We start from the raw sequence: 16,810 nt of genomic DNA, 5'->3' as shown, positions 1-16,810 counted from the left end.
CCTAAACATTTCTTTGACCAGGAATTTGTTCAGGGCCCTTAGGTCTAGGATGGGACGCATCCTCCCCGTCTTCTTTTGCATAAGGAAGTACCTGGAATAGAATCTCTGCCCTTCCTCCTCTGGTGGAATGGGCTCGACTGCATGGGCCTTCAGAAGAGCTGTGAATTCCTCTGCAAGTACCTGCCTGTGCTGAGAGCTGAAGAATGAGCTCTCGGTGGGCAATTTGGAGGTTTCTGACGTCAACTGAGGGCGTATCCAAAAGGACTATTTGAAGAACCCATTGGTCAGAGGTTACAAGGGTCCACCTTTCGTGAAAAAATTTCAGCCTCCCCCCAACCTGTAAGTCATCCAGCACAGACACTAGGACAGCAGCAATGCTCTGCTGGATGTAGTCAAAAGCTCGTCCCTTGCTTTGACTAAACGTCCTTCTAGAGGAGGAGGCAGATGCAGAAGATGCCTGGCGGGAGTCAGATAAGATGGTATAAGTGTGTTTCTTGATTTGGTCAGTGACCTCCTTAACCTGGTCTCCAAAAAGATTATCCCCCTGTTATGGGGCATCCGCCGAACCGCAGGTTCCAAGTCAGAGACACGCAGCCATGAGAGTCTGCGCATTGCTATACTTTGGGCAGAGATCTTGGATGCCACATCAAAAGTGTCGTAGGCACCTCTGGCCAAGAACTTACAACACGTCTTCTGCTGCTTGGCCAACTGACAAAGTGACTTGGCCTGATCCGGAGGGAGAGAATCAGCCAAATCAAGCATCTTGCACACATGGTGCTGTCATCCTATGTTCTTACAAAGTTTGGTCTTTTAATGATGTCACAGGCCGTTTTACCAGCGTCTGTTCTGATATATATAGATACGATGTCCTAATGTGACTGTGCCACATGAACTCTATCTTACCACAACATCACTTTGTATTTGTTCACACCGGAGTCTGCAAATGCCTCTCCGGCACTATGTAAGCCACATTGAGCCTAAAAATAGGTGGGAAAATGTGGGATACAAATGTAACAAATAATAATATATTGATCATATTTTGACATTCTTTAGTGAAGCAGTTTCTTTCTATAACTTGGGCGCTAGTATATGGGTACATTTTATTTTATATGTTACCTTGATAAGGTCATATGAGACTCTGGAAACCCAGAGCATCATTAATGTTTAGAATGAATGGTATTTTTACTATTACTTAGCATTTTATTCTGGGGGAATTTATGGGTTTCTTTTGTAAGTTAAGTAATGTATTATATGGCACATTCATCTTTTCCTGATGTCGTGATGAGGTTCACTTGATTTTCAATCCAAGTTCACCGATCAGTTATTTGGTTTAGTTTCCGCTCTCAACACCTATGGACGATTATGTTCAGACTAATACACATTTTGTAGATCCTTTTCCCATTTGTCCACTGGACAGTGCAAAGAAAATGCTAGTTCCTACCTGTGCCTTGCGCCCCTGGGAAGACGGCGATCGATTGTGTGCCTGCCAGCCTTCCTTCCCTCCTTGACTGGACCCTTGCTCTGGCGGTTTCCCTCTCTCGGTGACCTTCCCAGCAGCCAGCACGCTGTCAAGACGGTGACTGTTTCCTTGTCTGTGCTCACCTCGCCCCCTGGTGGCCAGAACTACTACTACTACTATTTAGCATTTCTATAGCGCTACAGGAGGCTGCTATGAACTGTCACACATTCCAGACTTCTGCCCAGTCCGGTCTGGATCTTCCGGGCTGCCAGACTTTATTCTCTTGTTTGTGCCTGAACAGCACCTGTAGCTGCCTTGTGATTCCTGCAGCTGAACTTCAGCAGCTGATGGGCTTTATTAATCACCTGGAAACTTCTGTGTTGGCCTTTGCATCGTCTAGGGTCCCTGGTTTGTTGGCGCTTTTTTGCACTTCTGCCTAGTCTGGTTTCTTGTTTGAGGTTCTTGTCCGGTTCTAGTAGTCTGTGTGTAGTTTAGCTTAGGTTTGTTGCTTATTTCTTAGTCTTGTTTCTGGTTTGTATTCCTGGTCTAGTTTCTGTTTGTCTGTGTCTATCTCTTTATGGCTGCGTGACAGCTTTCAGTCCTGACTCTTTTCTGTGTTCTTACTTAGTGGCTGCTCTGCAGCTTTCAGTCCTGACTCTTGTCTGTCAGTATTTGTACCCTGTTTCAGTGGCTGCTTGGCAACTTTCAGTTCCTGTCCTGTAGCTTGTCCATTTCCTGCCTTTTGTAGTACTGTCTGTCTGCGAGTCCTAGCCCAGTTTCCTGCCTTGCTGCCCATGACCCATGTTTCTTTTCCCCTCTGACCCTTAGTCCCTGTTCAGCCTAGTTGGTATCCAGTTCCTGCCCTGTCCGGTAAGTCCTGCTGGCCGCCTGCACCCAGGGGCTGAACTCCTGGGGAAGGGTGGTCAAGTGCAGGTGAAGCTTAGCTGTTTCTGTCAGAGTTCTGCCTTGTCCCTGGTGTGGGGTGGTTTTGCCTCACTGCTCCTCGGCAGTGGTCCAAGGGCTCACAAACCTAGTTTCTGCCTTGAAAGCGTAACACATGCACATACAACATTCTCCTCCCTGCAATTGGAGCCTCAGCTACAAACCGATTTTGGGTGCGCTCGAGTATTCTTTGCCTTTTTCCTCAATTGTCTGGCCTGATCATCTTGCTGGATCTTACTCCTCTGCCTGCTGCCTTGATCTGACTCCTCCCCTGCTTGCCTGCCCTGACCAACGGCCTGGACCTGACTCCTCTGATTGCCTACTGCCTGCTCTGATCCTCTGACTGGATCTGACCCCCTCTGCTTGTCTGACAACTGCACGTTGACTGATCCGACCATCTTCCGCCCAAGACCTCCGTCGGCTGTCAGCACCTGGGAGCTCAAGTCCTTGGGAACGGTGGTCATCACAGGTGAAGCACTGGGCTTCTCCGACTGCCGGTCCTGGTACAGAACTCCTTCTTCTGGCCCCGGACAGCACAAGGGCTCACTTCAGGAATCTACTTTCTCCTCTGCAAGCGTGACACTAGTCAACTACGTTAGACAACACTTGACACAGGCAGAGATGTGATCTTACTCTCTCCCTTGACATGTCAGCTGCTTTTGATCTGGTTGACCACACCATTCTCCTCCATCGTCTCAAGAATCTTGACATCTCTGGCTTGGTACTTCATTGGTTTCACTCCTATCTTTCAGAGTGCACCTTCATTGTCCACCACTAAGACTCCTTCCCACAGCTATAAATTGTAATATTAGGGGTCCTTCAAGTTTTAGTGGATTTCTTGCCTCACTTACCCTCATCCTTCAATCACTTGGCTACACATTCTTAATCTATGCAGATCATATCCAGCTTCTTTTCACTCTTGACTCCACTTCATCCTGCATTACTGCCCTTTTGTCTGCTAAGCTGGATGATGTGGCAAACTGGCTCACTGAGAACAACTTAAAATTAAGTACTGCTATGTTGGCCTTTGCAATCTTTTTCCCCCACCCCAGATCATCATCTCTCTATCTCTACCAGAGGGACTCCATTCTGCTACACCTCCTCTGTTAGAATAATTGGGGGTCATCCTTGAGAGCAGTCTTTCTTTTTGTTCCATTTCTAAAATTGTATTGTCATGCTTCTTTCTCTTTCAGACAAATATGTTCTATAAGATCTCATCTCGAACCCTCATCTCTTTGTATCCTTCTGCATAGCTTATTAATTTCAAGACTGACTATAATTCCCTACATGCTGGTGTTCCGAACACCCAAATACAGAAGTTGCAACTCGTACAAAACACTGCCATTAAACTTATTCAAGGTCGGAGGAAATTTGACCCTGTTTCTCCCCTTTTCATAGGTAAGCATTGGCTCCCAATGCCTATAAAATACCATATAGATTCTTGCCCTATGCCACCAGATTCAGTCCTCAGGTCTCCTCTCTTTCTTGTCCTCAAATCCTCGTCCCATACACTTTGGCCAGAAGACTGCAGTCATCCCACCAACATATACTGACTGACCCTACTTTCCACCAGATATACCTTGAGACTAACAAGTCATCCTGTTTCAGCACAGTTGCTCCCAATTTTTGGAATTCCCTCTCTATTGCTCAGGCCTGAGTCAGCCCTGGATAAATTTAATTCCCAGGCTTTTCTCCATTTGCTGCCCAAAACTGACCTCCATGGATGCTCAGCTCTATAACTTGTTGGCTGTTTAAGGCATGAGTTGTGAAGGATGAGATTTGCCCTATGTTGTACAAGCCCTCCTTTTTTCTCTTCCCTTCATTCCCCTACTATGAACTTGTATCTCTCCTGCTCCATGCTTCCTTCTGTGCAAGTCCTTCATCTACAGCTTTTGGTGTCTTATGTTTTTAAAAAGATGCCTTGTCCTCACTGTTTCCTCTAAGTTGAGCGTGAGTCCTCCACCTATAGTCCTGCAAGTGTGTGTGTGTGTGTGTGTGGGGGGGGGGGGGTATTGTTTCACTATCACATTTTCAATAGTGAAGGACAGGCAAACTTTGCAGGACTCCAGGGAGCTTGCCTGTTCTTAGCGACTGAAAATACAATACTGAAGCACCGCCTCCCACTGGCAGCAATGCAGTTGGAGGACTCCTGATCAGCTTAGAAGGAACAGTGCTTGTCCCCCTGCCCTTTATGTTTGCTTTGCCTTGTAAGCTGCTTAGACTTTTTTTTTTTTTTAAAATATAACTGTGGTTTATGAACTAGAAAGGTCTCCAGACATCAATGAGAGCCCCTGAACAGAGTCTACATAACCTGAAAGCAAAGCCTACAGATTGAAGCTCAGAGAACTTATCTAGTCATCCTGTTGCATCAATCTAAGATATGCCAACAATTGCTGGAAACAGAGTAAACTGCAAGTTGCAGGTCTACACAACTCCTTATACTAAGGATATCACTGGAAAAGCTGTCTTGTCTGCTGGCAGCATTGCATAAACCCATGAGTAATGACTGGTTTAGCAAGCTAAGAAAAAAAAAATAGTTTTCAGCCATTAAGTTGCAGGGTTGACAGAGCTATAAGAAACATGTGTAATCGGTACAGAGGGAAAGCAAATAATTGACATGCCTCTGGAGGGAAGCACTGTACGTGCTCAAACCTTCTGTGTTTGAGAACTACCCTGGCCCAGCACCATTAGATATCATCACCCACTTGGATGACTAATACATTCCCCATTGACAAGCAGGATGAAATAAATTTTTCATTTTTTTTGTAAACTCCTTCCTCCCACCAAAAAAAATTAGTACAGGATAATGCCAACATCATCCACTTACTGTAGTGCTGTTTCATCCTAAAGTAAAATGGTATAGTCCTTTTTCTAACCTGATTACACACTCCATGCATAACAGTCATCAATAAATGTGAGTAAAAATATATTTAAATTACCTGCACATTAGCAAAATCAACTCGATTGAGGTCACTTAGCATCTGATTTATCTGGGATGTGTTCTGGAGCACTGCACGAGCTGCTTGTGCCAAATGATTCAGTGATGTGTACCTCCGTAGCGTTTGTGCAAAAGCACTCACTACTCCTACCTAGAACACAAGAATGTACCAACCAATTAACACTTGTCCTTACTATCACTTACTATTTGATACATGGAAAGTAGGCATGTTTTGTAATGTGAGATATGCTAGTTTGAAGGTGCTCTATTCAAGTCTTTTGTGAAAGTGAGATACAAAAAAAAAAAATCAAATTAAAATCATATACTTTTAGGCTTTCATTCACTAAAATAGCAATCCTATACCAGAGCGCCCACGTTTAAATGCTAGTTGAGCGCATAAGTGTACAGAATATGTCTATGTGTAACTGATAGCAAACACATACGCCCTATTCTGTAAGGGGCAACGTGTACTTGGCACAGCATGCACATATAAGAGAGGGGGGAAATTCACATGGGCAGGGCTGTCATTTACACATGCAACTCAGAAAATACAGTGTTACTCAAACCCTTGTTGCATTTGGGTGCCCACAGTTATACCAGTTCTACAGCAGGGCATTAAATGTAAGGCACACTGATATCAGGTAATATTAGTATTCTACAACAAAATCTGGGTGCTCAGGTGCCATTGTAGAACAGGCTTTTACTGAACAGCATAGGGGTACCTAGAAGGAGGTGCCCATTTACAGAACTGCCTCTAAGGCTTTTCTCTCAATCTGTGTGTATGGGAAAAACTAATGAATCAGGTCATTAAAGTACATTTTCCTGTATATTATACACAATTTTCAGTCCTTTTGGAAATGTGAAGTGGATAAAAAGACAACCTACAAAACATGTTTTCCCTCAAACTCATGGAATAGAAGTTTGCTTCTTCCCAGTTCTCCATTCTCTTGGTGAAAAGTTAGAATTGAGAAAGTGTCCACTATCCATTCCACACTGCAATTTAATAAGATGGAATATGAAATCTATAGTCCTATATAGTTGCCAAATCCTCATTCCTACTTAGTCAAAATGTAAATCACTTTTCTTTCCTAAAATATCCCTATTTTAATGAGAGATTAAGAATGTCCCTCTTGCTTGTTCCAATGTCTAAGAACTAATGACACAAAGCTTTGTTTGGTTTCCTCAGATGTCAAATGTTGCATATTAAATACCAAGCTTATGAAAGTTGAATGCAGTCTCTTATTTATATTTAAATGTTAAAAATAAAGGAGTACCCTCATTATGCATTAGGTAATATTATATATTTTATGCAATTTTCACTGTGGCACTCATTTTCAAAAGAGAAAAACAACTCAAAAGCAGCACAAAGCGGCAGATGGGATGTTTTCCTCACCAAAACGTCTAAGATGCGATTTTTGAAACTCAGAATTGAGACACTTTACTCCACAGTTTTGTCTAAATTGCAAGGGGCGTGCTGGAGATGTGTTTTAGGGTAAAACTTGCTAAGCCACAAACTAGAGTGAAGTATGGATACTTATAATAAGGTATCAGCTTGTTCTCTCGTCAAAATCAAGGAGATGAATTTCTAATGCCTTGTTAATTTTTTAGGAGGATTCTGAGAGTATTAACTCACCCAAAATGAGACACAGTAAATAAAATTTACAATCTCTACGGGTGGTTGAGCATCTCAATCACTGAATCTCTCCGTGGTTTTTTATTATAAATATTTTGAAACAAACCACTCAAGTGCTCTAATCACAAAGTGAATCTTTCAAACAACGTGTTTTTAAATTTTAAATTTCAAACGTATATATCATATATGACAAACTGATACCTTAAAGTTCCATAAAGTCCTCACAGAAGACTAAAAAAGAGTCAAAATGGAGTATTCAACAGATATGGCATCCTCGCTTCTATAGCCTTAAGGAAGTGGCTATTTAAGAAGAACGATAAGTGCCTTCTTTCATATATTATAGAATTGAAAGACCTATTTGGGTCTCTCTTTTTTAGTCTTCTGTGAGGACTTTATGGAACTTTAAGGTATCAGTTTGTCATATATGATATATACGTTTGAAATTTAAAATTTAAAAACACGTTGTTTGAAAGATTCACTTTGTGATTAGAGCACTTGAGTGGTTTGTTTCAAAATATTTATAATAAAAAACCACGGAGAGATTCAGTGATTGAGATGCTCAACCACCCGTAGAGATTGTAAATTTTATTTACTGTGTCTCATTTTGGGTGAGTTAATACTCTCAGAATCCTCCTAAAAAATTAACAAGGCGTTAGAAATTCATCTCCTTGATTTTGACGAGAGAACAAGCTGATACCTTATTATAAGTATCCATACTTTAACTCTAGTTTGTGCTTAGCGGTTATACATAGTTACTAGAGTATATTTGGGATCATTCTTTGCATAATTAGGTAAAACTTGGGCAGGACTTAAATCAGGATGTTTTTCTGTGATAATGGGACAGAAAAAAAGGTCCAGAGAAGAAAAGAAGTACGTCTTTATCTCGACCTGTCACAAGTATGTCAGAAAAAGGTGCCCTAACTGAACTAATCATTGTGTGATTAAGGCATGACATCCCCCCCTTTTTCCTCCAGTGGTCACTTATCCCCTCCCACCCCCCCCCCCCCAAAAGATGTGAGAGTGACAGTAGACAGCGTCAGATATTATGGCCATTGCTAAGAAAGCAGCAAGCAAGTGGAAGAAGTAGCCCAGTGGTCAGTGCACAAAAGAATCCAAATTCAATTCTTACTTTAACTCTTTCATTTCAGTACAAATAAGTGAGCTCTTCTGGAACATAGATATACCTCCTGTACCTAAACATATAAGTGACCTGCAAGCCTGAGGGCTATTATAGCGATGGACCGTTAGGTACAGTATGTTTTCTCTATTCCTAGAGGGCTCACCATACAATAACAATATAAAGGAGTTTAGGTGGGATTTGTACCTGGATCCCTTTATGTGAAGTCCACTGCAACAACCACTAGGCTGCCCCTCTGCACTGCTGGGCTGTCTGTGTGGCCAGTTCACTAGGAATGCTGCCAGACAGACCTCCCTATGGCATGTTTTTCTCTGCAACATTTTTTTCCAAAAATGGTACTTACAGATGGATATGCTGAGCCTGAAACCAGCTAGCTCAAAGCCATAATCGAACCAGAAATTTAGACATTTTTCTGGTTCCGGTATGGCTGTGTGCTGGACATTGGTTTGAGATATTTTCGGCAAAACAACTCAATTTGAACTTAGACATCATATTGAAAGTGCCCCTCTGTATTACTGTCAATACCTGAAAACTATAAATACTTGGCAGACTTTCGTGCTGATCTAAATTGGACAAAACTGAAACAACGATTAGAAGACCAGATATTCACCAAACAAAAATAGTGGCACCTAAAAACTAAATCGATTGTTGCATATGCTTGACAAGGAGGAAAAGGTCTCATCAATCACCCAGTCTGTTGCTCCTCACCCAGTCTGTTGCACCACACCCACCCAATCAGTTAAGAAAGCCCACCTTCTCTAGTTACCCTAATCACTCCCTAATCCACTCCCTTCCTTCTTGCTTTCTTCCCTTACTTAATCTCTGCACAAAACTAAATGTATCTGTTATCCTGTAATGACAATGTTAACAAAATTATGTAAGCCACATTGATCCTGCAAATAGGTGGGAAAATGTGGTATACAAATGCAACAATAAATAAATAAATTATTTGAACTTAAGGAGCCAGATTTGACTGTGGGAGATAAATGTAATCATTGACCAAAAACCTCCACCGTCCTTTAAATCATATGCTGTGCACAAAACGTTGATTAAACAAATGAAATACTGTGCAGAGTGACAAGCGGTGCTTAAAAAATAAGGCAATGTGATACTTAATTCCAGCTCAAATATTCCCTGTCACTCTGCACAGTATTTCATACCTGCACAGTATATGCAACAAATGATTTTGTTTTTAGGTGCCACTATTTTTGTTTGGTGAATATCTGGTCTTTTAATCGTTGTTACTACTAATACCACCATAGTTATAGGCCTACTTATATCATATTGTATTTAATTACTTGAGTGTCACTCAAGGTAAAATTATGCCTTACCTGCTGATAATTTTCTTTCCTTTAGTAGCAGCAGATGAATCCAAGAACTGGTGGGTTGTGTCCATGTACCAGTAGGTAAAGATAGAGATTACAAAGCTGAAAGCAGTGATACCAGACGGCCAGCTCCTTCTTCACCTTAGTGCATGTCCTCACCAAGCAGAATCAGACAAGAAACCAGGAAGCCTTCCTCACCAACCATACAAAACAGAAACTCGTCAGTCTGACTTAAGAGAAATCACGACTGTGATGGAGTCCTGTCAGTGGATTCTGTTCTCTTTCCTCTTCTCTCTTTTTTTTTTTGAAACTAAAGACCAGGCCAAGAACAGACAGGCAAAACAAGCGCAGCTGACAAAGGGCAAGATCCTGGATTCATCTGCTGCTACAAAATGAATGAAAATTATCAGCAGGTAAGGCATAATTTTACCTTCCTTAGTGTATGCAGCAGATGAATCCAAGAACTGGTGGAAAGTACCAAAGCAATCCCTAAGTAGGGTGGGAAGTCGCAGCTCCCCGAGACAGAACTGCCACTGCAAAGGCAGCATCTGAATAGTGAAAGCACATCCATTAAACCCAAGAGGTAGATAATCTCGTGAAACGAGCCTGCAATGCCACCAGCGGGACGCAATCTTTCCAAAAAATCCACAAAGTATCGGCAATCCAACGAGAAAAAAATCAGATCAGACCAGAGGCTGCCGTTCCACGGCAAGAACCAGTGACAAAGAGAAGATCTGATCACTGAAAAACATGCAACATCTGCGAATACCGGAGAACCCTCGGAACATCCAGAAGACGAAGCGCTGTGTACTCAACGTGAAAATCCCCCTTCCGAGGAAGAAAGAGGCTGAAAAAGAAAAGCTAAAACCATAGCCGGAAAGAAAAGAAGGAACAGAAAGCAAGGTCACTCCAGACTCAGTAAATTGCAGAAAAAAACAGTTTGGCATGGCTGCGCTAAATATTCAGACACTCTGGCGACCAAGAACACTGCTTGTAAATTCCTAAGTGAAGCATTCTGCAAAGGAAGAAAAGGAGTCCGAAGCAATGCTTGATAGACAAGGAGCCCCAAGCTAGACTCGGAGAATACGAACAAGATTTCAGAGTGAACAAGGTTACAGCAGCGGAGGAGCAAAGCACTCTGCAAGAAATGCACCACTTCCGAGTGCAAGGCCAGGCCAGACCCTTCTGCAACCCATCCTTCAGAAAGAACTCAATTGCTGAGGAACAAATGCCCGCAATGAAGACCAAGCGTGGGCCGCAACCAGCCTCAAAAAATCCTTAACACCCAAGAATACGCGGTTGAAGTGGACTGTGGACCACATACAAGATCGCAACAGAACAGTAACCACTGCATCCAAAGAACTCTGTTCCTCAGAGTTGGCCTCTCAAAAGACCAGGCCGTAAGACCAAAGCGAAAGGGATCATCCACTCAGGAACGGACCCAGAAGGAAGAGACCGGAATCAAGCAGGATTCCAAATGAAGGTGCCACCAGGAGCCGCACCATATCTGCATACCAAGGGCGCCGTGCTTAATCCGGAGCTACCAGAATGACTCAATCCTGGTGGCGAGCGATCCAAAATAAACTTGGCCACAGAGAAGCCACGAAGGAAACACTATCGAAGAACGTCCTCCGGCTAAGGAAGCAATTGAACAACCATCCAAGCTGAATCACCCTCTCTCCGATGACAGAAGGCATCTGGGCGTCCAATCAGGACACCATCAGATCTACCTCCAGAGCTCTCTATCTGAGGCCAAACTGGAGAAGCACTGGTGTGGAATAACCATTCTGCCGAGACCAGAAGGTGGAAGAAAAAAAAGAACTCACCATAGGAAAAGCCCGCAAAGGAGGCTACGTTGAAACGAAACACGAGGTCTGCCCACTCCATGGGGGCGACATGCCCTGAAGGCCACAGTCTGATTCCGAGTCCCACTCTGTCGAAGAAGCAGCCACCGCTTCATCTTCTTTGATGGCACAAGTACCGCCTAGCCCGCAACGTGTCCTGAAGTGCTAGAAGACGAACAGCATCAAAAGCAGATCCAGGCAGGGAGATGGCACAAGCACCGCCTGGCCTGAAATGTGTACTGAAAGGCTAGAAGACGAACAGCACCAAAAGCAGGTCCAGGCAGGAGATCGGCTACACCGTCCCCTGTGCCATCCACCACCCTGGAGATGGAGGAAGGTGGCAAAGGGCTCTCCAGTCCAAAAGACTCGCATCCGTGACCACCACCATCCACTGTGGAGGCACCAAGGCATCCCTACCACAGGGAAGAATTGCGGAGCCACCAATTCATGCGAAGCCGTACCGAGAACAGCCACGGAAGACACTGCTGACACTCCTGGAACAAAGGAGACCACCAATCGAGAAGCAAGAGCTTGTAGATGTCATCTATGAGCACTGTCCACGGCACTACCTCCAAAGTGTCCTGCCACAGAGCCAAAGAACATGAATGCATAGCCAGGCCCAAGGGACTCAGGACCCCTGAGCCAGACTGTGCACCCAAGCCTGAACCTAGATCCTCCAGTCCTCGGTCAAGAAAAAATTGTGCCAGAACTGTCTGGAATGGGACGAGGTGGCTCAGTTGAAGCGTAACCACCCAGACCAAGGATTCTGAGAATGACCCGGGAAGATAGATTCTCGGATCTCGTCTAGAGCGAGGTGCACTCTGATGCTGTCCTTGCGGAGAATGCCACAAAACTCCCAAACCTAGGAAAAGGTGAATGGAGCCAAAGCCATGCCAAAAGGAAAAGCCTGGAATTGAACATGAGGGCCCAGTACAGCCAACCAGAGAAACCGCAGAATGGGGGGGGGGGGGGGGGGGGGGCAAGAGGAAAGAGAAGAAACGCATCCTAAGGGAGAAGTGCAGGGAAAAGAATGCTAAATTGAAGTAGCTCTGAATATATTTAACTGTCCAATATAAATAAAAAGTGCAAAAGTGCAATCAACGCCTTACACTGCAACAAACAGCTAGCTAGAGGAGCAACTGATACGGGGAAGCTGGAGCTGGTATGCCAACAGTTTGATCAGTGTCAGAGAACAAAACTAGAAGAGCAGAGCTGCTGTGGGAAACCACCACAGCTAACCTTTGGCATTGTAGCATAGTGTAAACTGTCCCAGCTATGCAAGAACTGCTTGTCAAGGCAAGCATATGAGAGAGGAAAGTAAAATATGCCCCATAGAAAAGGAGCCCAGGGCCACAGCTTCTAATATGATGCACAAACCAGACTTAAACCTGTGACCTTCAGGCTGAAAGCCAACCATCTTCCAGAAAATAAAACTATTTTGCTGAAACTACTGCACCTGGAGCACATGCCCCCATGACAGCACTGAGGTTCCATGGTTACCATGAAGACCAGGAGCACTAGCCCCCAAAAATAACAATATGTAACACTAGTAAAAAGCCCCGTTTCTGATGCAAATGAAACGGGGGCTAGCAAGGTTTTCTTCTGGTGCATGTGGGAGTGTGTGTGTCCCTGCCCTCTGCCCTCTCTCCCTTCCCCTGTGCTGTGTGCCCCCTCCCCCCTCGGAGTCAAAACCTTCCGTGTTAAGTTTCTTGCTGTGCTGTTTGTGTTACAGAGATAGTGAGGGCTTCTGCCCTCTCTCCCCTCCCCCCTCTGAGTCCTTCACTGTTACAGAGAGAGCGATTTGATTTCGTGCTTTGCTATGTTTTCCTTCACTGTTTGTGTTACAGAGAGAGCGAGGGCGGGGCAGACACTCATGGGGAAACCGGATATCTCTCCCCTTCACACTTCCGGCTGGAGGGCTTCATTTAGAATGTTGGTGGTGCCTTTATATATAGAGATTTCCCACAGAAACATGGAGCAAAGGCACTAAGCCTAGAACCTCCCACCTGTAGAGGTCCAAAAGGTGCAGAAAAAAAAAAAAGAAAACCTACAGCACCTGTATTCCCAGGCAGTCTCCTATCCAAGTAGAAACCAGCCAGGCCAACCCTGTGCTGAGCTTCCAAGATCAAGATCAGGCACACTCAAGGTGGTGGTGTGCTCATAGGCAATGCCTTACTGCCAGATAAAAAGAGTTTCACAAAGGAAGGAGGGAAACTCAAGCTGTTTCAAGCAATGCCCTCAGAGAAAAACTGAGGGGACAGAAAAGTCTGAAAATAAAAATACAAAATAGGTTCTTTCAGAGACCCAACATACAAGGAGCCCTGCTCCGATGCTATTCATTGTTTCCCACACCAGGAACAGCCTTAGCCAAATGCAGGAACTATAAGAAATCTAAACTCACCACAGACAGTGATGCCTATTGCTATCAATGGACCCACTTAGGCAAACATGGCTTTCCAGCTCAGGTGATTATTGCTGCTTTTGTGCAGAAAGGGCTGCCCTTAAAAATACTCCATCAGAATAGAGGAAGACAGGGGAGCAATGTACCCTACTGCTGAGCTTGAGAGAAAACATCCCCTCTTTGGGGCAGGGTCCATCAGAAGAGACTGAGACAGGGAACAAGCCAGAAAACTCCAAAGGCTGAACTAAAAACATAGTAACATAGTAAATGACGGCAGAAAAAGGACTGCATGGTCCATCCAGTCTGCCCAACAAGACAAACTCATATGTGCTACTTTTTGTGTATACCCTACTTTGATTTGTACCTGTCCTCTTCAGGGCACAGACCGTATAAGTCTGCCCAGCACTATCCACGCCTCCCACCACCGGCTGGCTCTGCACCCAATCTCGGCTAAGCTCCTTAGGATCCATTCCTTCTGAACAGGAATCCTTTATGTTTATCCCACGCGTGTTTGAATTCTGTTACCGTTTTCATTTCCACCACCTCCCGCGGGAGGGTATTCCAAGCATCCACTACTCTCTCTGTGAAAAAAATACTTACTCTGACATTTTTCTTGAGTCTGCCCCCCTTCAATCTCATTTCATGTCCTCTCGTTCTACCGCCTTCGCACCTCCGGAAAAGGTTTGTGTTGCGGATTAATACTTTTCAAATATTGAACGTCTGTATCATATCACCCGTTTCTCCTTTCTTCCAGAGTATACATGTTCAGGTCATCAAGTCTCTCCTCATACGTCTTCTGACTTTTGCTATTGCTAATCATTTCCCCTACCAGTCTTCTGCAAACATATAGGCATACAGAGCAGCAGAATAAGCTGCGGGGGTGGGGGTTGGGGAGGAGGTCAGAAGCCCCCTGCCCCAGAGAAGCCCCCAGGACTACCTGACGTGCATCCCGAAAAAAACAAGGCACATCGCAGGACCATCAGATTCCTTCTGGAAAACTTAGCTGCCTGACATGGGAATAAAAACTCCCCTAATCACGAACAGGGCTACTGAGGCCAAGCTAGCTTAAAAAGAAAGGTTCAAATTAAGGGTCCCAGAGCAGAAGAGATTCTGCTCAGAAGATATAGGAACAGCTTAAAGTAGTTCTGTTCGTCCCTTGGATCCCCTTGCATGGGGGGGACAGTTTCAGAAGAATTTGTGCCACTGCCCCAGCTACATGAAAGCGGTTTCGGACTCTACAGTGATTTTGGAAAAGGAAACCAAAGACTGGAGAAAATAAAGGGGAATCTCCTGTACCAGCAGTCTCTAATGGAACACAAGACCCTTTAGGAGAAGCCGCCCTCCCCCCCATCAAAGCCACAGGGCAGGAAAGGATCAGAGTCGATATCAGGAGAAAACAGAAGGCCGCACTGGCAAAAAGGTGAAAAGGTGTGTGTTTCCGCCATCATAGCGCAGGAAAAGGCTGCTCAGGGAAGGGGAACTTCAGCATTTCCCTCCCCAGCATTCGAACACGCCAACACAGACAGTCCCGCTGGGGAGCATCTGCTACCACAGCAGGAACAGCTTTCAAATGCCAGCATCGCCCACATTAAAGCATGGTACCCCCGCGCTGAAAAGAGAAAGTCAGGGACTCACCTAACCGCAGGTGTCTCTGGAGGAGAAATAGAGTCCCACCGACGCAGCAGCCTGCTGCCTAACTGGCACACAGACTGAAAGCACAGCAATAAGACAGGGAAACTCTGTACTGCCCAGTCCTGCCAGAAATCTTCTGTTTTTGGGTTTTTTTTTTACACCAACTGAAGGCAAAGAAGCTCTCTTGGTTCTTTTTTGTTTACTGGTGAGGAAGGCTACAGCTCTAAAGACTGGGAGGCAAGGGGGGAAAGGGTAAAGCAGGGACCCAAGAAGACTGAGTAAGCCCCCCAAAGTCGGCACCACAGCCAAACACCCTAACTCAACTGGCTCCCGGTGTATCCCAAACAGACAAATCCAGGAGCTGCTGAAGAGCAGTCCACCACCTGTGGAGACAGAGATGTACTGAGAAGGAGGAGCTGGCCGTCTGGTATCACTGCCTTCAGCTTTGTAAATCTCTATCTCCACCTGCTGTAGATGGACACAGCCCACCAGTTCTTGGATTCATCTGCTGCATACGCTAAGGAAATATAATTACCAAAATGATAGCATAGCAAAAGTCAGAAGACTGTTTTGGTGTATAAGGAGAAGAATGGCAAGTGGGGAAAAAAAGATGGCTTTGTCTTGTACAATCTCTAGTGAGACCTTATTTGAGAGCACAATCTCTAGTGAGACTTATTGAGAATTGTATGCAAATCTGAAGGCTGCGCCTTCAGAAGGATATAAAACCAGAGAAGTCATTCCAAAGTTGTAGCTGTATAGTGGTCAAAGGCTTTAGTCAGAAGCCAATGGGGACAGACTTAAAGATCCAAAACATGTAATACTCTGGAGGAAAAGTGGGATAGGAGAGATGATGGATACATTTAAATATTTCCAACTTATAAATGCAGAGGATGAGCTCTTTCAATGAAAGGAGGCTCTGGGGTTGGAAGGTGGTAGAGGATAAATGCATGGAATTATCTCACAGTGCAGGTGATAGAGACAGTGTCTGAATTCAAGGAAACATAGAATTAAGTACAGCTCTAAGGGAATGAAGGGATTGTACAATGAAGTAGTTGATGTGAATGAATATATAGCCTCCAGATTGCATATGATCTGCCTTCATTTTCTATGTTTCAAGAGAGGGAAGAACAATGTGCGTTTTCAACTATTCATACAATTCTGTTCACAGAACAATCACAGGGACATTATAATTCTCCTCAGAAAGATACGGGGATATGAAGCTGCATTCATTTTCTATGTTTCCAGAGAGGGAAGAAACAATGTGCTTTTCAACTATTCATACAATCTGTTCACAGAACAATCACAGGACATTATAATTCTCCTCAGAAAGATACGGGGATATGAAGCTGCATTCACTACTCTGCTGCCCAGTAACAATGATTTTACCTCTGATAACGGAGCAAGAGTAGAATTTAAAATTTTTCAGTTAATCCCAAAGATTTCCATTTTATCACTTTATTTTATGGTAAATTCATTTTTCTTGGCCCTCTAAATATCA

The 16,810-nt window shown here is 44.3% G+C and overlaps 1 protein-coding gene across 1 annotated transcript in view; it reads right to left on the bottom strand.

The window, feature by feature from the left end:
• RFX2 (regulatory factor X2) overlaps positions 1-16,810 on the bottom strand; it is a 582,894-nt gene that overhangs the window by 133,603 nt on the left and 432,481 nt on the right. The window contains 1 exon segment of the mRNA XM_030218518.1: positions 5,341-5,490. Coding sequence (XP_030074378.1) covers positions 5,341-5,490 — 150 coding nt within the window.

This window comes from Microcaecilia unicolor, chromosome 11 (assembly GCF_901765095.1).
Source record: "Microcaecilia unicolor chromosome 11, aMicUni1.1, whole genome shotgun sequence".
Classification (NCBI taxonomy): Eukaryota; Metazoa; Chordata; class Amphibia; order Gymnophiona; family Siphonopidae; genus Microcaecilia; species Microcaecilia unicolor.
Note: the sequence above shows the minus strand (reverse complement) of the source record. Positions and strands in the feature narration are given on the sequence as shown.